General features: G+C 37.8%; 1 protein-coding gene across 1 annotated transcript in view; it reads left to right on the top strand.

Moving 5' to 3' along the window:
- Positions 1-27,707, top strand: part of LOC308421673 (contactin-associated protein like 5-1) — a gene marked incomplete at both ends in the record, with an annotated part of 467,964 nt that overhangs the window by 54,100 nt on the left and 386,157 nt on the right. Inside the window, one exon of the mRNA XM_080918125.1 lies at positions 11,512-11,776. Coding sequence (XP_080774251.1) covers positions 11,512-11,776 — 265 coding nt within the window. The remainder of the gene's footprint in view (positions 1-11,511; positions 11,777-27,707) is intronic.

A 27,707-nucleotide genomic window follows, 5' to 3' on the forward strand; every position in this document is an offset into this window, starting at 1 on the left:
TCCTTCTGGGACTCACAGGTAGCTTGTAAGGGGGAAGCTTCTAGCTCACTTCTAGCTTAAATTTTGTACATCAAGAAAACAAGGTGTGGTGGGGTTATAAGCTGGTACAGTCACTCTGGAAATCAGTCTGGCACTTCCTCAGAAAATTGGACATAGTCCTACCTGAAGACTCAGTTATTCCACTTCTGGGCATAAAGCCCAGAGATTCTCCAACATACAATAAGGGCACATGCACCACAATGTTTATAGCAGCCATATTTATAATATCCAGAAGCTGGAAAGAACCCAGATGTCCTTCAGTAGATGAATGGATACAAAAATTGTGGCATATTTACACAATGGAGTACTTACTACTCAGCTATCAGAAACAATGACTTTATGAAATTCCTAGGAAAAGGGATGCATCTAGAGAATATCATCCTGAGTGAGGTAACCCAGTCACAAAGGTACAGATATAATATGCAGTCACTGATAATTGTATACTAACCCCAGAAAGCTCTGAATACCCCAGAAAAAACTCACAGGCCATATGAAGCTTAAGTAAAACAAAGGCTAAATGTGAAAGCTTCAGTCTTTCTGAGAAAAATAAATAAATGTATAGCACCCTCTCAGAGTGCTGTACTTCTGGACCTTAAATCATTAATTATCCAAGAGCTAAGAATAAAAGAAACAAAAACAAGGTGTGAACACAGTAATTTTGGTTGGTAAAAAATTATGATGGGCAAAAGGAGGAGAAAATATTGTGCAATATTTCTCCTTTTTCTTTATCATGGGGTGTGACAGAGAATTGGGCAAAGGGAGGAAGGTGGTTTTGGTAGAGTTTTGCTTGTCAGTCATGCACTCTAAAAGTTCAGTAAATCTTTATGTATTTACTCTTATTTTTCTCTCTGTACTTTCCAATCTATTCTGTTCCAAAATTGCACTATTGGGTTGTAAAGGTACAAAGTTGTTTCACAGTTATCTATTCTTTACAAATGTCTCAGAATTCTCACTTCTACTAGACCCTTACCTCAGCTTAGGAAATTAATCATATTTGGGGCATATACTGTAATCTGGCTAAAGTGCCTGTTAACCAGTGAACTTCTGCTGCATGCTGGGTGATAATGTTCTGGAAATGTCGGCAGCAGTGAGTGGTGAAGCCAGAACACTATGCCATCACTAAGAGAAGCACAAGTTCATTACATAGTCCTCCATTCTGACCAGGTTAAAGTTTATTTTATTTTTTTATTTTTCAATTTAGATGCTAAAAATTTTAATGAAAAATGTACAATTTTGTGGCATAATGATTTTAACACCTAGAGCAGTTATAAAGGAAATGTAAAACATTTTATTTATTTTTACATTTTTTAAATGACTTTATTTTACAAAACAAAGATAAATGTAGATTTTAAACATTTTTTGCTTAAAATTATACATTTTAGTCAGTACTGTTTTTTCAGACATTAAAATAATTTTTACATAAAACCATGTGAATATATTTTTTAGTCAGTACTTGATTTTTTTCAAGGGCTTGACAGTATGCATTGAAAACCTAATAGTTATAATAAGCCTAAAGTACATGCAAAACACAACGCAACATGGAAATAGTCAAAGTCTTCTTTTTTGTAAATATAATTATATTTTTTTGTTTTCTTTATTTTTTAGACTTCATACAGTCTGTGAGTTGTTTCTGGGGGAGTGCAAGCCTCTGGGGTTAGCATCCCACTATCAGTGACTGCATATTATGTCTGTTCTTTTGTGACTGGCAGGTTCAAGTTTATGACTTCATTGAAAACATAGTCTCAGGGTGAGCCAATATGAGTCATAGTTGGGAACATTAAAACTAGAAGCATGGCATTCTTGAAAACTCACTAGTACCATAGGCATGGGATTCACAAAGGCAAGTCATGTGTTGGTATCTGTACATGTCCACAGAGAGGGTTTGCATAGCTTTCAAGTTACATTTGTCACAGGGTACAATTTGCAGTAAAGTTTAAAGATAAAAATACTTGCTTTTATAAACAATTTTGTAAAATAGATTTATGAAGGCCATTGTTTAGATTTATGAAGGGGATGGAAGCAAACAATGCCCTTAAGGTCTTAGGTAATTTTAATAGCAAGAAAGTGGTTTCTTCATTGTCTCTTACATCTCCAGTTGAGAGATCTTTAGGAAAAAAAGCTTGCCTCAGTGGGCAATTCTGTCTTTATCAATAGTATTAGTTTACCGACTCTGTCTTTAGAAAAGATAAACCAGATTTTATTTTTAACCTGGGTTGTAAACACATAAGTCCATGTCAATTTTATAGTGTCTCAGAACAGCAACATCTTTAGACTGATGCTTGTGTGGGAAGAATAGAGCCCATGTATTTGATTTATTCTGAAGTGTCTTATCACATAGACTTAAATGGTACCCAGGCCTCCCTGTCAGAATTTCTTGAACATGTGCTGCTGTCATGCTATCCTACCCATCAATCATGAGGAAATGACTATAATTATGTTATTACTACAAGATCTCTGTTTTGATGAGCTCCTCTGTCATGGTTGAAAGCTTCTAGTTGGATGGATTTTATTGGATTTCAGTCAGCATCTGACATAGCCCAGATATAATGGTATAATGAGCTGAACATATTTGAAAGAAGAAGGCTGCTAAGAACCAATACACAGCCTCATCCATTTTCTCTACTTTTCATTGTGTAGGCTCTGGCCCAGCACCCTGCTAAGCAGCTGCATATAATTCTCTCACTATATCATCTTCAGTGAAGCTAGCCACCCTAATTTTCTATAACATTTAGTATTAACCAAGCATTCTTCCAAGAAAACATTTTAGTGTGGAGAGGAAAGGAAGAAGAAATAGCCAGGCAGTTGGGTATCACTCCCTGCTGAGGGCACTGAATATAGCATTTCTTAAATTTTATATGCTTCCCTCTATTAATCTGCACGTAGCATTGGGCTTTGAGATAGTTAGCTTCATAAAGTGTGCCTCGTATGCAATCATGGGAATCTGTATTGCATTCTACACTGGTCACTCGCATACAAAACTTGGTATGATACCATGAGTACTGTCAGTGCTAAGAAGTGACAACAGGAGGATGTCTGGGGATAATTGGCCAGCTAGTGTAGCTGAATTTGTAAGTCCTAACTCCCATTGAGTGACTCTGTCTCAAAAACAAGTGCTATCATACTCAAGATGATACTTCAAATGGACATTCACACACACACACACACACACACACACACACACACACACACGGGAGGGAGAGGGACAGAGACAGAGAGAAACAGAGACTGAGAAAAAAACAGAGTTAGAGAGACATATATGTATGTATGAATGTATGTATGTATGTATGTATGTATGTATGTATGTATGTATGTATGTATACATGCACTCATGCAGTCATGGACAGCCATGTTATTATTAGCCATGTTGATTGACGAATAGATTCTTACCTGTAGTGAGGCAGGCATTGGGGCTAGAAGCCTAGTGTTCCTTCTTTATGTGCAGTCTAACCAAGGAAACTTTCATTTAAGATGTAAATGCTTAATTTCTTATTTTAGCAATAGAAATATTTATATGTGACTTCATCTACAATAATGATGTGATAAATATATGTGTTTTCAGTCTCCAACAATGTGGAAACCTGTGAGAACCCTAGTACCATCTGCTCTAACAACCTAGGATACAAAAAAGAGAACTTATATAAGGCCTGAAATGAACTGAATTTCCAGACAGGACCAATATTGCATGTGTTTTTTTTTTTCCATATCTAAATTAAACCTTGTGTTACCACAGTAATGAAATACTAAAATTTATAAAAAATTGGTTTTCTACATTTAAATATTAATAACCAGTAACTATTCGTGAACAGAATCCAGTTATACCAAAATGCAACACTCTGGATTTCTTCTCAAAATTTAAATCAGGATTGCTCTTAATTCACTTTCTAATGACCCATTGTTATAGGATCAAGATTTCCTTGTCCTTATGTCCCAGAATAAATAATTTGACCAGTGACACAGAGAAAAAAAATATTTTACCAAAAAAGGAAAAGTCACTGCTCAGAATGGCTAGTGTGGTGGTTAAACTTTGCCAACTCAACAAAAAGCCACACTACCTGGGAAAAATGGTTCTCAGTTGAGCACCTACCTCCATCAGATTGGTCAGCATACAAGTCTGTGGGCATTTTCTCAATTCAGGATTTGCATGGGAAGACTCAGTTCCCTCTACGTGGTGCCAACATGAGCAGGGAGTCCTGGGTTGTTTAGAAAGACATGCTGAACATGCCACAGGGAACAAGTCTGAGCAGCTTTTCTCAAGGGTTTCTCCTTTATTTTTGGCTCCTGGCTCCTGCCTTGACTCACTTTCCTGACATGACTCAGTGACGAACTGTGATTTAGATGAACAAGTCAAATTTCTATGGCACAAGTATGTGCTAAAATGCTCTTGGGCCAGGAGGTTGATGAACCTTTGTATCGTGAACATTGGCACCCAGTATCCTGGCAACTCCAGTGCAATTATGTCATAAGTAGCCCAAGTAGGAAAGAATTTATATTTTTTCTATTGCTAGCTACTAACTTCTTTATATGTTCATCAAAACCTTTTTCTGTCTCTGTGTCTCTGTCTCTGTCTCCGTGTCTCTGCCTCTTTGTGTCTCTCTTTGTCTCTGTCGGTCTGTCTGTCTGTCTCTCCCTCTCTCTGTGTGTCTCCCTGTCTCCACACACTTACTCTTCTGTCATTCTATAATACTCTTAGTTACTTGTCATAAAGTAGCTGATTATTTTTATAACATATTGTTAGAAATATGCAGATAACTTCAGGTAAAAGAATGGACTCATGAAGATGTCTGAGATTTCAAAAAGCTCAGGTGTGGACAAAGAAAGAGGCTCTTGGGGAAATTGGCAGCAAATATGGATAATGGCTTTGGAATCTGGAGAGGTCACTAGTGGTAGAGAAATCAGGGTCTAGGTGTGCTTAAGTTGCCATGGAAACAGTCTAAAGTTAGAGAAGACTGAGTTGAAAGCCTCATTTGCTGTTAGGGTATCTTCACACTTTAGTAGTTATAGTGTAAAACACAAACAAGGCCAGTGATAGTCCTTTAACAGTTAGGGACTGTGCATTCTTTCTTGCTTGAAGTTAATCCAATATGTAAGTAAAGGTTGCTGGAGCCAGGCCTTTTCTTCTCACCCAGTGTACCTGTGAATGTCTTGAAAGTTAGCTTATTTTTATTTTCCCTTATTGCTATTTATACTAGTCAGCTTTCTCTATAGAAACAACTAACACACACACACACACACACACACACACACACACACATACACACACCCACACACATGTGTATGCTATGACAGCCCTGAGAAGGTTGGCTCAACTAATTTCCTCAGGAAGCCAAGTAAACACACAAGTAGTAGTCAGAAGAAGGAAAAGGAGATATATTCAACGTTAGCATGTTGTCAAGAGGAGTAAAGAAGTCCCATGTCAATCTCAAATTTATCTGTGGAATTATTTTTTTTTTCTCAAGGGCTGGGGTTGATGTTTGAGACAGAGTTTCTCTGTGTAGCCCTGACTGTCCTGGTGCTCTCTCTGGAGACCTTGTTGACTTGTAATGCACAGAGATCTGCCTACCTATGCTTCCTGAGTGCTGGAATTAATGTTCTATGATACCAAAGCACCTGTGAGAGCTTAGGAAGAGACTTATATTTAAAAACAAGACAATCATTACTCATAGCTAAGGACCCCTGCTTATCATCATTGTCTCTCTTTCAAGGTGATCAAAAGACTGTCATAAATATGCAAATTCTCTTTCAGAGAGTCAAGCTCCCAGTCTCAATGAAAAGGGGCTTCAGCCCTTTCCTAATCCCAGTTTGAGATTCCCTGAGTTTTTTTTTTTTTTTTTTTTTTTTAAATTTATTGTTCAAATAGTTCTCAGGCCAAAAGAAAGGAGTATGACTGTCTCCATTCCTACCTTCCCAACAAGACAACGCAGACTGAGAATGAGGTTTCTTATAATGAGTTGGTGCACCGTTTTATGAAGTCCGGAAAGTACTGGGAACTGCTCTTAACAAGATACCTCTAAAAAGCCCAAGATCTTATAAACAAATAAAGCAATAACATAACTTAATGTGACTTTTAAAGGTGGCGGAACCTTGCAAGCTGGACTATGGAGTACTTGCCAGCTGACGGCTAGGAAAGATCAGTAGAGTCACCCCAGATCAGGCAGAAAAATAGGTAAAATCCAGTTATTATTGTCTCTTGGTTATGCTTTGTGTCTTTGTGGAAGACTAAATGGATTATATGGGACTCAACAACCCTGGGACCAGACACCTTACTGACTCTGCTGTCTGGATATTAGCTGAACTTGACATGTGGAACCAGAAATAATATTTAATCTGAGCATCTTTGTAGGAACCATGTATCCTTGCCCAGTCTTCGACACTATAGTATGACACTTTCATCTACAGAATTCCTGCTTGAATAATAATCTATTAAGTTACAAAACAAAGGTTTCATGTTTTAAGTAAGTTTACATTATGGTGTTGGTCCTCAATTATTGCTATACTAGACAGTATATATGGTCTTATCTGAAGGGAGATACAATTGCTGTTAGTTGTAGAGCATCAAAAAGAGGAAAGTTTGAGAGAAAGGTAATGAGAGTGTTTCTCCTTCAGAGCAAGACACTTATTAACCCTGGGAATAGTATACTGATAGATTCAGAAAAATCCTTTTCTCACAAGACAAAGTAGGGTTCTTCTTAGAGGTGTCCTAGGGCAGAGACCCCATTTCTATAGTTAATGAGTAGCCCCTAGTACTCTATGTGTCCACAGTTAGGTTGCATATGGATTCCAAATAAAAAGTGAAACATGTAGATCTCTATCCTTTGCAACTCTTGGACACATCACAGAGTTACAGAGGGTACGCACGTCTGTATGGGTAGGCAGGCTACTCAGACAAGAGCATGCTGCATCTCCAGTAGATAACTCAAGTTCATTTTCTTACCTATATAGAATAGCTCAAAATCACCAGTTACTACAGACTGTTAAGTCATGTAAACACACACATACACATACACACTTGAATGCATGCACATACACACATAATTTTAAAAAGAAATTGTTAGAGACAGGTGGCCTCATATATTTGGTTCCTTATGTGTGCAGCCAGTTCTGCTTTTTTGCTATACTGTGACCAAGTCAGTCGGCTCTGAATAGATGCCAAACATTTTAGTGAAGCTGATATGGGCGTTTCAACATTGAAGCTTACAAGCTACATAAATTACTTTTGTTGTAAAATACTCAACCCCAGAGAGGTTGTTTTTATTCTTTTAGAATTATGTATTTTTTAGATTATAATATAATTACATTATTTCCCCTTCCTTTTCCTGCTTTCAAATCATGCCATACCTTTGTTCTTTTTCAAAATAATTTTAATTGTTCTCTCTCTTTCGCTCTCTCTCTCTTTCTCTCTCTCTTCTCTCTCTCTCTCTCTCTCTCTCTCTCTCTCTCTCTCTCTCTCTCTCTCTCTCTCTCTCTCTCTCTCTCTCTCTCTCTCACACACACACACACACACACAGGTAGTAAACCATGAGAGGAAGTCTGCTCAAGAAAAGCTGTCTTGCAGACCCTGGGATCCTGAAGGGATGGTAGGAGTTCTGCCTGCTCCTTGCACCAGACCCTTGTCATCCAGTCCCACACAGAGAGAATTTTGGCCATCAGTCACATAGGCCAGTGCCCCCAAGCTCTCCTCATGGAGAGTAGGCATCTCAGGCCAAATCAATAGGAAGAAATTACAGTTAGTCCCAACTCACCAAAATCTCTATACAAGATCCTATCCAGAAGGAATAAAGGTGTGTGAGAATTACTTTGTCCTCTGAGATTATCTGTCACAAGAGCTGTAACACTTCCTGGGAAGAGAATGCTCTCTTGAAGCTTTCACCACCAGAAACTCCCCTGCACTTTGCTTACCAGCCAGCTTAGTTCAGTGCAGTGGCTGCATCTTTCCAGAGTATCAGCAGAACCAGAGTGATGGCAGCAGTAACAGTGTAGGGTGCATAGGGTCTGTCCCCTCCCTGCTTGTGTCTTTTTCCTTTCTCCTTGACCAGGTAGGGCCAGAGATCTTTGCAGATAGTGTATGTACACAGAACAAAATACATGTGCATGTGCACATACACACACACACATACACACACATACACACACACACAGGGGGGGAGAGAAAAAGGGGAAGGGATGGGGAGTGGGGGAGGGGAGAGGGAGAGAGAGAGACTCACACACAAATCCATGGGTACAACCTGTTCTATCTCTACAATGTTACTTGTATGTATGTTTATAAGACTTCCTCCTTTGTGGAATTGGATAGCCAATTAATTAATATTCTTCTCCCTGACACTGTCTCCCATGTTCAGCATTGTTCAGTTGACCTACTTTCTTTGTATAGAGTTGATGCCTACTGAGCTGTCTCCTATCTACATTTCTATGTCTATCATTATTGTCCTGGCTCAGCTCAAGTCAGAGCAGTCATCCTGTTGACTTTATGGGTATAGCTTCTGCCATTTCTATGATACATAATCTCACAACAAACTTCCAGTTCTCCGGTTCTGATAACTATTCCCTCCCTCTTTCCAAAGCATTCACTGAGCCTTAAGTGTGGGAGTTTTATTGAAGATGTTTTCATTTGGGACAGGGTTCTACAACCCTGCATTTTTATTGGCTGCTGTTTTCTGTAAAGTCATCTGACTCTTACAAAGAACCGTTTTACTGATGTGCCTGGAGGACTACATTTATCTGTAGATATGAAAACAAATATTTAGACTATATTTAAGGGTTGTGCTATCTTAGAAAAGCAGTGGATATAGGTTCTTCTCCTTGAACCATGTATTCACTAGCCCTTGACATTTGGCTAGATTTCTAGTACCGCACATGATTCCTTCTTATTAGTCTGGTATCAAGTGTAATTAGAGACCTGTTGGTTATCACAAAAACATGGCTGATACTGCTGTGTCCTCAGGGTTATCATATTCTAGTTAATATGGTTCATAAGTATCATAGTTAAATAGGACTGTTGGTTGCTTCCCTTCTTTGGAAGATTATGACCACATGACCAGCAGCCTCAAGTTCCTGCCAAACTGTGTACCTCCTGTGATGCCACATATTTCCTGCATGATGTATCATGTCTCCTTAAACTGTTAGCTGGAACAAACTCTATCTTTTAATGTTGCTTATTGTTAGATGTTTGACCTCAACAACAAAAACAACAAAAAGTAACTATTACAAACAAACATGCCTAGCAATGAATGTTCAGGTCCCTTCATTCTGTAAGGCAAAAAATTTCCTTCTGAATGCATTAGATGTATAAGGTAATAGCACTCTTGTCATCAGAATGCCTAGGACTCATTTGAACCGAACTGCAACTTTAAAATTTGTGAGTGAAGGCACCTTTGTAGAACTTCAATTGCATTTTGTTTGCATTTTGTCTCCTTTTGATCCCCAATACTTCTTCTACAGAGCTTCAAATTTGGGGTGCAGTATAATGCTGAATAAAATCTGCTAATACATGAAATGATAATAACAGCAGTACGAGGAGAAATGGACAGTTACTACCTGCTCTTTGTCTCTGGAATATTTGTGACTTATTTCACAGTACGCACTGGATTGTTGGCATAGTCATTCATACACTGGAATGTATTATTCATAAATGTTTCAGATAATCGGAGGCAAGTTGATTCATGAGATAATGCACAGTTGTTTGTACATTAAAACATGGTGTGTTTTATAGTAATGGAAGGAGCAAAGGTGAGATCAAGGAATACCAGCTGCACAGGGGATTCTCTCGAATAGTCACAAAAAACATGCCATATAGACTTGTGTGTGTGTGTGTGTGTGTGTGTGTGTGTGTGTATGTGTGTGTGTGTGTTTGTGTGCCTTATAAATGGAAGCATAAAGGAACCTTGTGTAGAATCCAGGATATACACATAAGTATTTGGCCTTTTTTCTAAAATGTTACACATGGTTTCTTGATGAATATTCCTTTTAATCATCTATCTGCTGAGGATATTTTCTGAAGAGAGGAAACCATTTATCAGAGAAAAACAACCAGTGACTCATTGGAGGCCATGTTCCGGCAGCTTTCCTGCTGAGTGTATAGTGAACAATTACAAATGCACATGGGTTGTTGGAAATTCAGTTTGGTCTGGTTATTTGTTTTCATAAACATATAACTATCACACACAAACGTAGTTGAGACCTGGATATGTTTTGTGTATATGCTTTTTGGGTATGTGGAAGTATCTGTATGTGTATGCCTGTGCCTATGGGGGCCAGAAGTTACCATAAACTCTTTGCCTCTGTTCTTTCTCACCTTAAATTTTCAGACAAGGTTTCTCACTAAATCTGGAACTCATCAATTTAGTTAAATTGAATGGCTGGTCAGCAATCATCCAGAACATATCTGTATCCACCTGATTCTTCTGACATTACAAGCGTATATTGCCATATTTATTTTTATATTTAGGACCTCAAAAAGTGAATTCAAATGAGTGTTTATGCATAGCAGGTGCCTTATCTACTGATTTCAAGACTTGTAGATGTCTCTCCTGGACAGTGCTGCTGTGGATTTGATAGATTTCTGGTTTCCTGATCCACACTAAGTGTCTCCTTCTGTCACTTGGACCCTGGGTATAAACTGTGTTGGTTTGCAACAGTGATGTTGGCATGACAGGAGACTTAGAGAAACTGAGACTATCATCAAAAATGTTCGTAGTACAATAGCTTTGGAAGGAGACATCTGCTGGGGATATGGCCTGTGACATTGTTTCATGAAGTTGGCAGAGGTGCACTCACTGCCATAAAGACATTTATAGGAGTGAGATAGTGTGAGTGAAGTTATGACATTTTCACTTAATCAAGCAAGAGACTTTGTCAAAAGAAGCCCTCTGCTCTGTTCAAACACTTGTCCATGCTTTTTTCTATAATCCTCTACAGAAGAGGCCCATGGTGGGGCTGAGAGTATAAATATTTTCATTAATTAAGCAAAACTTACTGATATGTAACCTGTTTTGTTGGCCTTAAATATACAGGGGTTCATTTAGAGCCCAGTTGGGCAAATAGTGATTGGCTTACTCTATTCCTTGTTTAGTCAAACCTCGTGTTCTCCCCCCTCCATTCTTCAGGATACAGCAATGGTGTTTTCCTGTGTATATTTCTTTTATTAAAACTCCAGAGTTTGGAATAGAGCTGACTCACCATATGACTATCCTCAAGGAGTTAGTTACTGTAATTATTTTTATATCTTGGGTTTTCTAGAATATGTTGACTTTTTCTTGCCCTCTCCCTAGAATCTCAGACAGCCTTTGGAAAGAGTAATGGGTTCTTAAATCCTGAACATAAAGAGTTGATCTGAACAATGCTGACATATTAAGAATGTGAAGCTGAATGTAGAATAATTTTGAAATTAAGGTCACTGCTGGGAGGTTGTTTAAACAAACTATTGTATTGCACAACGGAAAATGGCTGTTATATATTTGCTTTTTAATTGTTTTTCAGGGCAATGTCACTTTTTCATGCTCAGAACCACAAATTGTTCCCATCACGTTTGTCAACTCCAGGAGCAGTTATTTGATACTGCCTGGCACTCCCCAAATTGATGGTCTGTCAGTGAGTTTCCAGTTTCGAACATGGAGTGAGGATGGTCTGCTTCTGTCCACAGAGATCTCTGAAGGCTCAGGGACCCTGCTGCTCATCCTGGAGGGCGGGACTCTGAGGCTCCTGATTCAAAAAGTGGCAGGACATGGAACTGCAATGCTCACAGGTACAAATTCTGCTGATTTCCTTGTAATCTCATCTCCCTTCTCTCCTCTCCTCTCCTCTCCTCTCTCTCCTCTCTTCTCCTCTCCTCTCCTCTCCTCTCCTCTCCTCCTCTCCTCTCCTCACATTTCCTCTGCTTTATTCTTTTTCTTTTCCCTGTCAGCCTTAATATCTTCTCCCCATCCTTTTCCTGCTCTGCTCCCAAGTCTTCCTCTTCCCCTTTCTTTTTTTTTTATAATGGTTTCTTAATGTATATCAACCAAGGATGAGGTTCTACTTATAACATACCAAATCATACAGAGGGATAAAGGGTAAATGAGTTGTTGAAAGTGTACTATAAATATAAAGGAGCTTGCTCTCCCTCACATGGAGTAATTAGACAACAAAAGCAGTAGAGTCTGAATCAACCATGTGCATTTCAACACATCTCTCATTGCTTCACTGTAGAATAATTAGAAAGGTGGGAGTTAGATTTCTCATCCAGGATTACTTAGCACATTCTATGCCATCTGTAGTGTAGCCCGATGACTCCTACAAAGAGACCTGTCACATAGTGTGTCATTTTTACCTTGGTTGCCCCCCCCAAATCTGTTTTACAAACTTTCCACATTAGTAAATGGTTACAAAATGTCTACACCATCACAAGCTCAGAAATAAGAGAGCTGGAAATTCACTTAGAATCTGTCTGCCTTCCATGTCATATTTGTACCGTATTATGGGTTATTTTATCGTCCACATGTTCTATTTCATTAATTGGTGAGCTTTAAGAATTGCAATTAGTAAGTTGTTGGAGATCATCTGAGAGTCTAGCACAGGAGTGACAGAGAACAGTATTATTTTCCAAGCGTTAGAGACAGGACAGTCAGAAAAGTGTTTCTATGTAAGGCACACAAATCCAAGTTTGATCCCAAGATATCATAAAGAAGCTGATTATGGTGACATATTCTTTTAAGCATGGAGAAGTTGGGGACAGGTAGATCCTTGGAGCATGCTGTCCCATTAGCCTAGGTTAATCAGTAAGTGCTAGGCCAGTGAGCGACCTTGTCTTAGAGGAAACAGGTTGTGTTACTTTAGGGTAACACCTCATGCTGTCTTCTGGTTTCCATGTGTGTGCTAACATGAGCATGTGCACCCTTCCCTCACACAAACACACACATAAACAATTATAAAATTTATTTCTAAAACCATGACAGCAATAAAAAAGAAAAAAAAAAAATACCTGAACTTAGCATGGTATCAAAAGCTGCTTGATAAATGCCCATTTCTTCCATACTAAGTCAGGATGTCTAGCTAGAAGGGCCTCAGTTCATAGAGTTGTAAATGCTGTGAACAGATCTGTGAAGTCAGAGGAGGTTCCTAATATTTATTAGATGACTGCTCATAGAAGAGAGTTAATCATGTTGAGTGATATTTCTCATTTTTTCAGTAATAAAATTTTAATCATGATCTTCTTTATTTGGAGACTATAAATGTGCATTGGTATTGAGCTGTGCCTCACTAATTGATAAGATGTTTGAGCACAAAAATTTGTAGGCTTGGGCCACAAATGCATTTTTACTATGATATGGGCCCTGGTAGTGTTCTCCTCTAAAGCACCCAGGAACTCCTATTATTAAAAGCATGCTAGTCGATTAATGCACACTTTCCATTAGGAGATGCTGGTGAGAAGTGCCAGGTTACCAGCTACAATGAACAAACGTTTGTATGATTTCACACATGTCTCTCAAATTCTATACCAAGTGAAGTGATTGGCTGAACTGGCGATGCTCGTGACAAAAAGCAAGCTTTTTCCAAGAGGAAAAAAAAATTCTTACACTTCTGAAAACTTGAACCAATAATGCGTATCTCAAATGGACTACATATTTCTTTGTTCTTACATTTTCTACCCAGAAAGGGTGAGAGGGATAAAAAAGCCAAAACACCCACTAGAAGTTTTTTTTTTTTTTGCTTAAAATATGTAAACAAACTTATTTTGAAGATAATAGTGGCATTATTAATTTGATATAAATAATTATATATAAATTAGTATTTGTATACAAATAAATGGCAATTGTCCAAGTAATACTTCCGTCTTTCTCTCTCTCTCTCTCTCTCTCTCTCTCTCTCTCTCTCTCTCTCTCTCTCTCTCTCTCTGTGTGTGTGTGTGTGTGTGTGTGTATGTATGCACATGTAGGATGTATATGTGCATGCCCCTATATTCCATGTTTAAATGTGCTTCTACAGATGCACCAAGGTCAAAGAGGGACATAGGGTACCTGATTTATAATTTTCTGCTTTCTTTCTTTAAGAGAAGATCTCTCACTAAACCTGGAACTAATCTGGCAACCACAAAAACTTAGGATCCTCCTGTCTACACCTTTCATGTAGTTGTGATTGCAGCTTCCCATGTTGCCACCTAAAGCCTTTGATGTACTCCATGTATCATACCAGATTCTCATGCTTGCTCAACCTCTTATCTAGTAAGCCATCTCTTCAGAAAGCTGTAACAGACAGCAAGTCTCCTCATGACACATGATTTGTCTTGTCGAGCAGAGGGTAACACTCTTTATTGATTGCTTAGAATATCCAGATTTTAGAGAGCTACCAATGCTTTTTCTTCCCAAATGTCTTTCTCAGTGAGCTCAATCTTGAATTAGGTGGACCTTACATAAGATGGCAGAAGAGTGTACTATTTTTTTAAACACATGTAATCTTCATTCACTTAGTTTGGTTAAGTAATATAATATATACATATTAACATATCAATATATATTCAGTGAGAATTTTGTATATGATGTGTTATGTTATTATCATATTGTGGTGGACACATGTGGAATGCGTGCGTGGGTGGACATTACATGTCTTTTGTTGCTATTCACCTATCTTTGTTTGTCTGTTTGTTTTTTGAGGCAGGACATCTATTTCAACCTGGTGCTCATTGGGTTGGCTACAGTGGCCAATAAACTCCAGGACCCACCTATTCCAGTGCTGGGCTGCCAAGCTTAAATTTTACATGCCTTTTGATCTCTGAATTCCAATCTTGAGGTGTCCACAGCAGGTACTTTTCCTAGCTCCACACCTCTGTATTCCAACCTTATTCCTCCTCATTCTTTCTTTTTCTCTTCACCTCTTTCTTTCCCATTCATCTTATTTCTCCCCTCCGTACATCAATACCTCACCCCTCTGTTTTCTCTATATTTCATTTACCTTTCTTTCTTTCTTTTTTCTTTCTTTCTTTCTTTTTTCTTTCTTTCTTTCTTCCTTTCTTCCTTCCTTCCTTCCTTCCTTCCTTCCTTCCTCCCTCCTTCCTTCCTTCCTTCCTTCCTTCCTTCCTTCCTTTCTTTCTTTCTTTCTTTCTTTCTTTCTTTCTTTCTTTCTTTCTTTCTTTCTTTCTTTCTTTCTTTCTGCTTTTCAAGATTGGATCTTGCTATGAAGCCTAGCTATACTTAAATTACAAGATTTCTAGCATCATTTTTCTGGATACTGGAGTTATTTTTTTTTTTATGCTAGCATCACATTTTGTCATTTTAATCCTTGTGTATATATGACTCCATTATTATGGCCCTTGTGTGTTCAGGTGTGTTACTTTAGGCATGTGTGCACCATAGTACTTGTGTGTAGGTCTGGGATCTATTGGGTTTCAGTCCTGGCCTCTTCCATGTTTGGACAGGATTTTCTTATTGTCAGTTGTACAAGCAAGTTTAGTTTGTCCACGAGCTTCCAAGAATCTTTTCATTTCCTCAACCAATTTTGTTATTCGAGTGCTACTACTGACAGTGTTGCCATATCTGGATTTGTAAATTCTTTGGGAATCTAAAATTAGGACCTTGTACAAGCATGACACTTTCTCCAGTGGGCCATCTCTATATTCTATTTCTTAAGAATATTTTAAGAACACTCCAAGAGATGCTTAGGATATAATCTAGTATTGCCCAAGTTCTTACAAGTACAAATGAAATAGAATATTTTATAATAGTAAGAGAAAATTCTTGATTTATTTATAAGCAAGATTTTAAATGTCATATAAGACATTAAGTAATAGAAAAAATAGCTCAGCTGAGCTTCCCTTTAAAATCATGGGTAATTCATGTTAACTTTATTTTTCTTATATGAAAACTCAAGGCAATAAGAAAAGAAAGTATGAAAAAGGAGGTTCAAAAAGAAAACTATAAAATTCTAGTATTCAAAACAATCTTTTACTGCAGTGTGTTTCGCTCTCGACTGAAGAAACTGTTAAGAGGTAGAGATCCAGTATTTTTCAGAAGGGGACTGTTGCACAGAGCTCTACTTCTGTGTAAGGCCAGCGAATTTCAGTTCTGGAGACACATCTCTGCTTTGTTACCAAAAAAAGGGGGTAAAATAAGTGTGTCCCAGATTTACATGCACTTTGGCTAATCCTATCTACAAGATCTCAAAAAGAGCTTATAGTTCACCACTGGCCCTTGATATTTTTTGAAGGTTAGCAAGGCAAACAATGTTGTTTGAAGACGGGGTTTGATTTGTTAAGGGCTAAGCAGTGCCAAATCTCTTAAAATGAAAGCACTCATTTACAAGTAGGGTTGTATCATCTTCAAAGGTTCTGATTATTTTCTGTCTATATGGGATAGAATCATCTCCTTTAAGTCTTTATTATCACATTTCAAATATTCTACATATTCTAGATGTTTGCTATTAATATAGGCATGCTCAAACATTCAAGCACAAAAATATTCTGGTGTAATTTAATGTACATACAAAAATTTGGATTTTGGTTATATTTTGAAGTGCTTTATTGAAGATCTGGTGACCACTGAGACTGTTATCAAGAGGTAATAAAACCTGAAAAAGCTAAGATTGTACAATTCTCAAATCCAATACCTTACTACAATGAGTAGAATAAGGAAATGGAACCTGGAATATTAGATAACATGGTTTCATATCAGAGATGATTGTATGTATTAAAGAAGGCACACTTAAACCTTTTGGTTATTTATAAAGAAGTAGAAGACAAACATTTAAATATGAGCATTTTTCTGACAATCTGTTAGTCTTATGCTGTCATAAGAAAATCCCTGAGATAAAAAAATTAAGGAATTGAAATTTTCTTTGCCTCATGCCACCTGAGATTTTAGTTTATAGTCACCGTACAATAAAGACAATCACATTTGAATTTTGAAATGGAAAAGAAGCCAGTAGTGATTAAATAAACATTTATATTGCAGCAATTATATGTTGTACAATTTCAAACCTAAGAAGATATATTTAATGCAAGTATTAATTACATTGTAGCAACTAGAAGTAAGAGGTGGGGAGATGTCTGTGCTACAAGGATGGAAGTGTTCACCCTGATTAATAGCCAGATGGTCATTGTCTATAGCTTTGTGATTAACAGTGGCTTCCCCAATATTGTCCCTTTTATATAAGCTAATGCAACTTGACTTCATCTGTACATCAAGAAGGCAGGATTAGTCTAGAAACCCAATCCCACACTTCAAATTAATTATAATTAGTGGCTTGGTGTTTTAGCAAAAATAATGTTGATGAGAAAATCCTATAAGTGAGGGCAAATAAACACAGAGCCAAGCACGCTGACTGTCACAGTAAGCTCTCTGATTAACTATAAAGGTCAAGATTCAATAGACAATTATATAGAGAAATTCACAATTATGAGAAATTGAGAAATGCAGTTCTCAGACTTTGAAGGTGTTTAGGCTCAAACCCGTGGATGTAATAAAATACTCTGATCAAATCAGTGTGTTGGGAGTATGAGATTTATTCTATTCTATAAGTCATAGTCCATTTATGAGGAAAATAAAGGCAAGAACTCAACTTAAAGGGGAAACAATGGAAGGATGCTGCTGACATGCTCAATCTTATGGTCATATTAAGTACCACCTGGTCAGGGAACAGGACACACCCCTCCCCCAGTGAACTGGACCAACCTGTCTCATTCAACAATCAAGATATTTCCCCTCAGACCCACAAGTAAAGTTGATCACAACAATTCCTCAACTTAAACTCCATTCTAGTTGAGTCTAGATCATACTAATTTAACAGTCAAAGCCACCTTGGATACAATGAATCAAGCCCAAGTTGGAAATATTTACCAGCATAGTGGCCTCTCATATATTTGTATCTTTTTTGAGCTTCACAAATGGAAATGATGAAATGGAAATTCTTAATTCACTTCTGTTTCTCTATGTTAACTCCAGTGTGGATCTGAAAAAGTTAGATCACTATAATGATTATTAAAGCAGTATAGTCTAGTGGCCACATATGCTATCACTTCCTTTCCAGTTTCTGAGCTTCCACTTTGCTAGTTGCTTAGTATAATTCAGTTTGATTCTTCCCAGCTTAAGCTTTAGTAGCCTGTGTTGTGCACAGGTTTCTAGATCAAGGCTGAATGAACATTAGATTCTCCAGTAGATCCAAACTATTATTTTCAGGTGAGTTATAGAGGCACAAGTTATGTGGAAGGCACAGGAATGATAGATGGTGTGAGAAAGAAATGCTTCATGCTTCCTTTCCAGAATAATATAATTTGACTAAGCAATGAATAAGAAGGGTATTCCCATCAGAAAAATTGCCTGAAGATGAAAAAACGTCATGTAAAATTCCACGAGAGTTTGTGATACAAGGAGAGTAAATGGCAGAATTGTCAGGCATGAGCACACTGTGGGGGATGGAAATGTACATAAAATTATATTATGAATATAATTTTAGCCTGTAGCAGTCAGTACTGTACACTTAGGTGTGCACTAGAAAACCATCCCTGTCACAGGGATTTTTTTTTTTTTTTTTTTTTTTTTTTTTGTCAGATACTAATGATGGCAACACCAGAGAATCACTCTCTCATTCACTGACCAAAGTTCTCCATCCCCATGGTTCCTTGAATCGTGAACCAGTTTGCAGAAAATCAAAAGCTTGACCCTGTCATTTATTGGCAATACAGTGAGAGGGTTTGTTGCTGACATTAGGTAGTGGAGTTTCAACTGCTTGGATGCTCCATCAATCAAGGAGCATTTGGAGAGGTCAGAATGTGTCCCCACAGATGCCAAAGGAGACACAGAAACATGATTCTCACTCTGACCTGCAGCCACTTTTCATTCAACTGGGAACAGGAGGTTTACACAGACAAATTGTTAATTAAGACCACAAGGCCATAAATAACATTACTTAATGAATGGATCAGACTTTTTTTTTTTTTTTTTTTTTTTAAGAAAGAAAACTTTTTTTTCTTGTTTTGTAAATATATGTATATTTTTTTTTGTTTTCTTTATTTCTTGGACTTCATACAGTGTCTGAGTTGTTTCTGGGGGAGTGCAAGCCTCTGGGGTTAGCATCCCACTATCAGTGACTGCATATTATGTCTGTTCTTTTGTGACTGGGTTATCTCACTCAGGATGATATTCTCTAGATGCAGCCATTTTCTTAAGAATTTGGTTAAGTCATTGTTTCTGGTGGCTGAGTAGTATTCCATTGTGTATATGTACCACAATTTTTGTATCCATTCTGGATCAGACATTGTTACTACAGACATTTAAATGAAATTGCTGAGGAGATGTGTATTTAAGAGGAAACACTGTATTTCCCTAGCTTGTTTGCTTCTAGTACTGTTCTTTAGTTATTTATTGGTCTGCAATGACATGCCACATTATAACATTTGACACATTTATGTAGATATATTTTATTATGTGTACCCCATTGTCTTGTTTTGTGAATTCCAGTTCTGCTGCTCTTGTATTTCTTCTCAAATGGTCCTATCATCATTTCTTCCTTTTAAGAAGACCAATAAGTTTAATGAGAATTGCTTATAGAAAAATGACTGAGGGTTGTTAACAGGATCATGAGCAACTTACCAATGGCTTCACCACTGAGAAAAAAAAAGATCTCTTCCCCTCCCCTACCACTATTAACTGCCTAGACGCTCCTTGTAGCTCCAAGATGCAATATTGGTGGACTCAGTCTTGCAATGTTCTTGTTTAGTTTCACATGGTTGTTTTACTATTAATCTCTTAGCATCTTTGACTATTTACAAAATTTTATTAAAGGTAATAAATTATTCACTCATCAACTTTAATCTACTTTGTGTTTTTTACATAACTACAGTCCACAATTTAGAGGTCCTTGGCCCTGTTGATAAAGTTTATAAGACGATTCATGCAGAGAAAATGGACTTGAAAATTTGAGGATAGATGTGGACGGTTGAGGATCCAGAAAAGTAGAGTATAAAAGAGGCAGACAAAAGCTGTTTCTTCTTGATAAGTTCAATAGTCTGCATGGAATTCTGAATGTACTAATGTAAATCTACAGGTATCTCATTCAGAAATAAATACTGAGGAATAAGAGACAGATTGCAATTGCCTCAAAAATAAATGGACTTGCAAGACAAGCAAGAGGTTTCATTCTCTGGCTCCATAACATGTTGGGATAACAGTTGGGGTTTCCTGTGTCTGCTCTGCCACAGGGCCTGGGCCACTAGGGGAGACAGAACACAGGACATTTGACTGTGCATACCCCATACCATCGCCAGGCGGGTGTCAGATTGTAGGGAAGTCATAGGTCACCACGTCGGAGGTTGTGAAGCATCGTGCGAAGTGTAAGATGAACAGTTGGAGTTCTCCTAGGGGTCCCCAGGCCTGACCAAGACCGGGATCATCTGGTTCCCAGGTTCTTGGACAGCCAGGCACTGCTGGATGCCATGAAAGAGTTGAATATATTGTATATTTGTGAAAGGTCAAAAAATAGAGGAAGGTGACAGGCAAAAGAATAAGATCAGTGTTATATGTCTACAGATTGGAAAAATATTTTTAAATTGATTTCTTAATTGGTTTCAGACATCTGAATGGGCTAAAAACCTGTTGAGTTGTTAATTCTAAGCATATGAAATACAGGATGTATGATTTATATTTCAATGAAACAGTTACAAAATGAGGACAAATGTTGGCCGGGAATATTGGTATTTGCCTGTGGTTGAGGCACTGGCACTTGGGAGGCTGAGGCAGGAGGATTGTGAGACTACTCCACCAAGTAAAAAGGAAAAGAAGGACAAATAGAGTTCAGTGAGTAGAGACTCTGGCTGCCTGTGTCAGGGTTTATGACAGAACAATGAATGCCTACTGTGAGCATTAACCAGTTTTTGTGTGGTGTGTCCATTCTCAAGCAGGAAACAGTACATGCAATGTTCACTCTCAGGGTTTGAAACAGTCTTTTTCCTTCCCTGTCTCCATCTCCATCTCTGTCTTTCTGTCTTTGTTTCTGTCTCTGTCTCTCTGTCTCTGTATCTCTGTCTCTCTCTCTTTCTCGTGTGTGTGTGTGTGTGTGTGTGTGTGTGTGTGTGTGTGCCTCCCTCCCTACAATCTCTTTTTTACTCCTCTTTCTTCAATAGAATATTTCTTAAAAAACAGAGGCAGCCTCATGCTTTCTGTCTGTCTTTCGGTCCCCCCCCCACCCCCTTTATATTTTTGCCAAGCTGAATTCTAGGCACACAGAGAAAACAGTGATGGTGAAAGTTGAGAAAGTATCTTTTGCTTCAACTGAATTTGTTACTTCTTTAATTGTCAGAGATCATTTAAAAAAGAAATTATTCTATTTTATATTTAGAAACCGCAAGTTTCAATTCTTTGTAGGAGAAGACAGAAAAAATGATGTATAATTTTATCATTCCACATGTTTCACTTTTGATATTATCATATATTTATTTTATTTTTATTCATTGGGGGAGCACTGTTTGAGCATGTGAACAAGGATGTTCTCACATGGGCCAGAAGAAGACATCAGGTCCCTTGGAATTGCATTTGCATGCATTCATGTATTTTCTTATATGATGTTGGAAACTGAACTCAGGTGGTCTGGAAGAGTAGGAAGTCCTCATACCTGTGGAGCCAAGTCCCCAGCCTACACTTCAGTAGGAATCTTGGGAAAATTTGGTGCTTTACTCTCTAAGATGCTGGCACTGTTTTTTTTTTTTTTTCTGATTTTTTTTACCTAAAGGATATTATAATTGCTAACATGAATCTACCAAATACAATTCAATCAATTCAGTGTTTTTGGAAGTAGTAGATATTTTGTACTTTTACTATTTACCATTTATAATGGCCTCATGAAGTATTAATACCTTAGACCTTAGCTGCAGGCTTCATTTAAAATTAGTTCTTTAGACTGTATTCATGGAAAATAAATTACTAAATGTTTAATGTTATTAATGTGAGTATATCACCTTCCAGAAAATTTTTCATATCAAGACGTAATCATCTCTTTTCTTCTAGATCAGATTCTCAATTCTGTGACCTTTGAATAAAGTCTTCATGTTCTGCTGAACCCAAACCACAAAAGTTCTATTGCTGCTTTATTACTGTAGTTTTCTATTATTATGAATTCTAATACAAATATCTGATATGCAGGACACTTGATATAGGAGCTCTGTGAAGACTCACTGAACTGTAGGGGTCTCAGCCTACAGATTCAGAAGCACTGCTGTACTGACTGTGTACTTTTTCCTACAGAAGATTTGTAGTTTCATGAGGTCTCATTATTAATTGTTGAACTTAGTGCCTAGGGTATTTGTGCTCTTTTCAGGAAATTGTTTCCTGTACTAATGAGTTCAAAGGTATTCCCCAATTTCTTTTCTATTAAATTTTATGTATCTGGGTTTACACTCAGGTTTTGATCCACTGGACTTGAGTTTTGTTGAGGGTGATAGATATAGATCTATTTCTATCCTACATGGAGTCATCCAGTTAGACCAGCATGATTTTCTGGAGTCTTTCTTTCTTTCTTTCTTTCTTTCTTTCTTTCTTTCTTTCTTTCTTTCTTTCTTTCTTTCTTTTTTCATTGTATGGTTTTGTTTTGTTTTTTTTTTGTCAAAAATCAAGTCTCTATAGGTCTGAGGGTTTATTTTTGGTACTTCAATTCAATTCAATTGATCAACTTATTTATTTCTATAATAATATCATGCCATTTTTATTAATATTTCTCTGTAATATAGTTTAAAATCTGGGATGGTGACTCCTCCAAAAATTCTTTTACTGTATTGGATTGTTTTATCTATCCTGGGATTTTGTTCATATGTTAACTTCCATATGAAGTTAAGAATTGCTCATTCAAGGTCTGTAAATAATTCTGTTAAAATTTTGATGGGAATTGTATTGGATTTATAGATTGTTGTAGTAATATGATCATTTCTACTATGTTAATCCTACTGATTCATGAGCATGGAAGAATTTTTCATCTTGTGATAGCTTCAATTTCTTTCTCCAGGTATTTAATGTTCTTGCCATACAGAATTTTCTCTTACTTGCTTAGAGTTACAGTAAGATATCTTATATTATTCGTGGCTATTTTGAAGGGTTGTGTTGACCTGATTTGTTTCTCATCCTGTTTATCGTATGTATAACATAAAGATAGTGATTTTTTAAGTTAATTTTGTATCCAGATGTGCAAGCATGGAAGGCACCTTGGTTCCCATTTGAGCTAAGGCTTGAAACTTCAGTGGCCCTAAGGGTCCATAGATTTGTGGTTATCAGTCACTTAAGAACAATGCCATAAGCCCTACCACAGATAGAGGACAGCTTAACACAGATCTCCATTATAATGAGGCACCTAAAGACTTGGAGGCCTAGCCCATATGTTTATTTCGCAGACACTATTCCCTGCAAAAGGTATTTAATCTCATGCACACCTTGAGACGTTGGGTATGGTTTTACTCATCCACCATAACAATAAATGCCCTAAGACCATAGACTATCATGCAGAAGGACTTTTTGGCATCCAATTGAATGTTGTAATGGAAAATCAATAACTGGCCAACTTTCCGAGCCATCCTATGGCAGGCACTAATCCCCAACACTATCAATGATCCTCTTATATACCTACAGACAAGAGTGTAGCAAAACTGTCCTCTGAAAGGCTCTACCCACCATCTGACTTGAACAGATGCAGAGACACACAGACAGACTTTAATTAGGACTCAGGTTGTCTTGTGGAAGAGTTGCAAGACGGTTTGAGAGACCCAGAAATGTCAAGGACTTCACAATTGGACCAACAGTAAATTGACCTGGACCTAGCGGCTAAACTACCAACTAAAGAGCATATATGGGCTGGACCATGACCCCTGCAAATATGTAGCAGACATGTACCCTATTTTTCATGTGTGTCACCAAACAACTAGAGTTGGGGCTGTCCCTGTCTCTGTTGCAGAACTGTATATCCTATTCCCCTAACTGGTCTATCTGTTTTGCCTCAGTGGGGGATGATATGCCTAGTTCTGCATTAACTTGATATTGCAAGGTAGATTTTTTTTTACCCAGTGGGGGCCTCTTCTTTCTCAGAAGAAAAGGGGTGGGAGGGAATGGCCCTGCACAGGAGGCCTTCGGTGCCTGGTTTCTCTTTTTGTCTACTTTGATCATAATTTTTGATCCATTTCTTTATCTAATATCTTTATCTTTTTTCTACAAGCTATTTCTCTATTATCTGGGCGGATGTCAGTCTTCTTCAATTTTTACTTAATGGACTATGAACTCTGCTCTTATTCTGTAACGTTTCTAGACTGACCTTAGTAACAACTCTTTCTTCCCTGCCTGTAGTCACTCTCACACCTAGACCTGTAAATTTGCAACTGTTTACTCCTGTGTTTGTTTTGTTTTTGATTTTGTATTAGCATGTATTAATTATGTGCAGTTGGTTCATTATAACATTTTCACCCATGTGTATATTTTAATCATTTTCATTCCTGTTATACACTTCCTTCTTTCTTTGTACTGCAATTGATCCTTCCTCTTCCAAACTGCTTCTCTTTCTACGTTCATTGTATTTGCCTTTAATAACCTAATGGGTCTCATTAGTGTTGCTTACAGGAGCATGAATCGGGAGTTACAGGTTATGAAGCACCTTACTGTTAACTATACTACTGAACGACATGCCCTCTTAGCCAGCAGTCATTATCTGGGTAGATATCATGGTGGTTTGAGGCAAGTCAAACTCTTCACACTTTATGATAAAGTGGTTTGAAAACATTGTGAAAGTTTAAAGTGAGCAATCATAGTTCTTGAGAATTTAGAAGTGAAATCAGTCATACTATTCCCAGACTTATCCTAGGTATCTATTGTCTTGGTTGTTGGTTTGTCTTCCTCATTGGCTTAAAATCAAAAGATAGCGTTTGCATATTTTCTTTAATTGTCCTTGCCTTTTAACTGTAGTTCATTTAAAAATACAAAGGCATGTAATGTCAATGTCTGCACTTTCCCAACTTCAAGGTTGTTTGGGACTTGCTGTTCTGTTTATCAGTGTTAGTTCATATAAGTGCTCATAGAACTATAGTAGTGGTTATAATCACTAGAGTCATCATAATTATGGTCACTGATTTCCCTTTATCAGGTGAGGAAACTGAGGCAAAGAGAAAGAAGAAGCTCACCACATAGTCAGGCACATTGAAGGTCATCTGAATGATAAACATTTGTCAGTTCTGTTAATCTGGGACCTGAGCAGTCAATACGACTGCTATGTTTTCTGATGCTCAGTGGGCCAGACACAACCCAGAGCCTCCATAGATAACATTTATTTTGGAAGGAAGTTACTGGCCCTCCAAGGGCAACATTAATGCAGCTACATCAGTAATATTGGTCAGTGTTATCATGCAGCTGAAAGGGATCTGGATCAAAGGAACAGGACAGGTTGCTTTCATTGAGTGCCATCTTTGCACTTCAAATACCTGGGAACTGTCTTCTGATGAGGTTTGATTGCTTTAATAATGATACCAAACAGGCACAGTCCTCTTTACCAGTAATGTGTCAATGGTCAGAGAAGGCAAGTGCTTCAGGCCATGTTTTATGATTAACTTAAAAATAATATTGGTTCCTTAGAAAATTGCACATAGTACGACCTGAAAACCCAGATACTCCACTCATGGGCATATACCCCAAAAATGCTCCAACATATAACAAGGACACATGCTCCACCATGTTTATAGCAGCCTTATGTATAATAACCAGAAGCTGGAAAAATCCCAGATGTTCGTCAACAGAGGAATGGATATGGAAATTGTGGTATATTTACACAACCGAGTACCATTCAGCTATTAGAATCAATGACTTTATGAAATTCTTAGGCAAATGCATGGAACTAGAAACTATCATCCTGAGTGAGGTAACACAGTCACAAAAGAACACACACGTTGTACACTAACTGATAAGTGGATATTAGTCCCCAAAAGCTCTTAATAGAGGAGAAACAATTCACAGACATTGTGAAGCTCAAAGAGAAGGAAGGCCGAAATGTGGATGCCTTAGTCCTTTTTAGAAGGGAGAACAAAACGCTCAAGGGAGGAAATACAAGGACAAATAGAGAAGCAGGGATTTGAGAAAAGATCATCCAAAAGCTTCCCTCAACTTGGGGTCAACCCCATATGCAGCCATCAAACCCAAGAACTATTGTTGATACCAAGAATTACTTATTGGCAGGAACCAGATTTGGATGCCTCCTCAGGGGCTTGGCCAGAGTCATACAGATACAGCTGAGAATGCTTACAGCCAACCATTGGACTGAACATCAGAATCCCAATGAAGGTTCTAAAGAAAGAACTGAAGGAGCTCAAAGGTGTTCCAACCTTATGGGAAGAACAATTTTATCAAACAACTAAACCCTCCACAACTTCCATGGACTAGAACACCAAACACTGAGCACACACTGAGAGACTCATGGATCCAGGTGCATATGTACCAGAAAATAGCAGTGTCTGGCATCAATGTGAGAAGTACATTTTCCCAATGTAGGGGAATGCCAAGGCACTGAAGTGGAGAGGGTGATTAGGAACAGGGTGCACCTTCATGGAGACAAGTGGAAGGGAAAGAAGGATGGTATCAGAGTGGGGAGAGGGGATAACATTTCCAATGTAAATTCAGAGGGTATGTAATTAAAATAAAACAGTTGAAATTCAGGATGACATTTGAGCCAGTAAAGGTGCTTGCTACCAAGCCTGACCACTTAAGCTCAATTCCTAGGACTCAGGTAGTATATGAATAAATTTAACTTGCACAAATTGTCCTCTGACCTTCATGTGTGTACCCCACCCCCACCCCCTGACAGACGCAGACAGTTACTATTCACTTGGCCTTTATCTTGACTGCGATAGGAAACCTTCTATGCCTTGCAGTGGGGCTGAATTTGTCCACTTCAGTAAACTGATATGAAAGTAGAAGAAATCCTGTCTGGAGAATGAGCCAGTGAAAGGGTAGTGGAATATGGAGGAGGGTATGGTCAAAGCATTTTATATTCTTAACTGTCTTTGAATATGTGTGATGATTAATGCTAATTAATCACATTGATGGGATCTAGATTTACCCAGGAGAGAACCTCTAGGAACCCCAAGAGAGATTACATAAATTAAAGTTATACTGAGAATATCTGTGAGGGACTTCCTTGAGTATGAGAGTTGATGTGAGTAGATGTATCCTTGGAACTGTAAGCAGGACCACTTCCTGTGCTGGAGATCTGATCCTGGACTGTATACAGTAGAAAAAGTAGGCTGAGCATCAGCATGTATTCATTCTCTCTGTTTTCTGATCGCCAATGGGACATATCCAGCTGCTTCAAGCTCTTGTTGCCCCGACTTCCCTGCCACAATGTCACCATTGTATCCTTGATATGTGAGATAAAACAGAGCTTTTATCCTTTAATTTTTTTAGGGCATTTTATCACAGCAACATGGAAAGAAACTAAGAAAGTCAACTTGTATAAATAAATAAAAATTTTCACAGAGATATTGAAGCCTGGTGATAGATAGCTTCATAGGGTATACAAATCCTGGTTTTGATTCTTTGAGCCATTTGTTTAAACAAAAACTTGCAAAAGATATCACTATCAGCAGGATACAAACAAAAAAATCAGAGGAAAAAAATGTCCTATATAGCCTCTATCTAAGGATAAATTTTCTTTTATCATATTGAGAGTTTTTACAGGATTTCTTGAAGCTTTTTCCTTGG

Source organism: Micromys minutus (assembly GCF_963924665.1).
Source record: "Micromys minutus genome assembly, chromosome: 6".
NCBI lineage: Eukaryota > Metazoa > Chordata > Mammalia > Rodentia > Muridae > Micromys > Micromys minutus.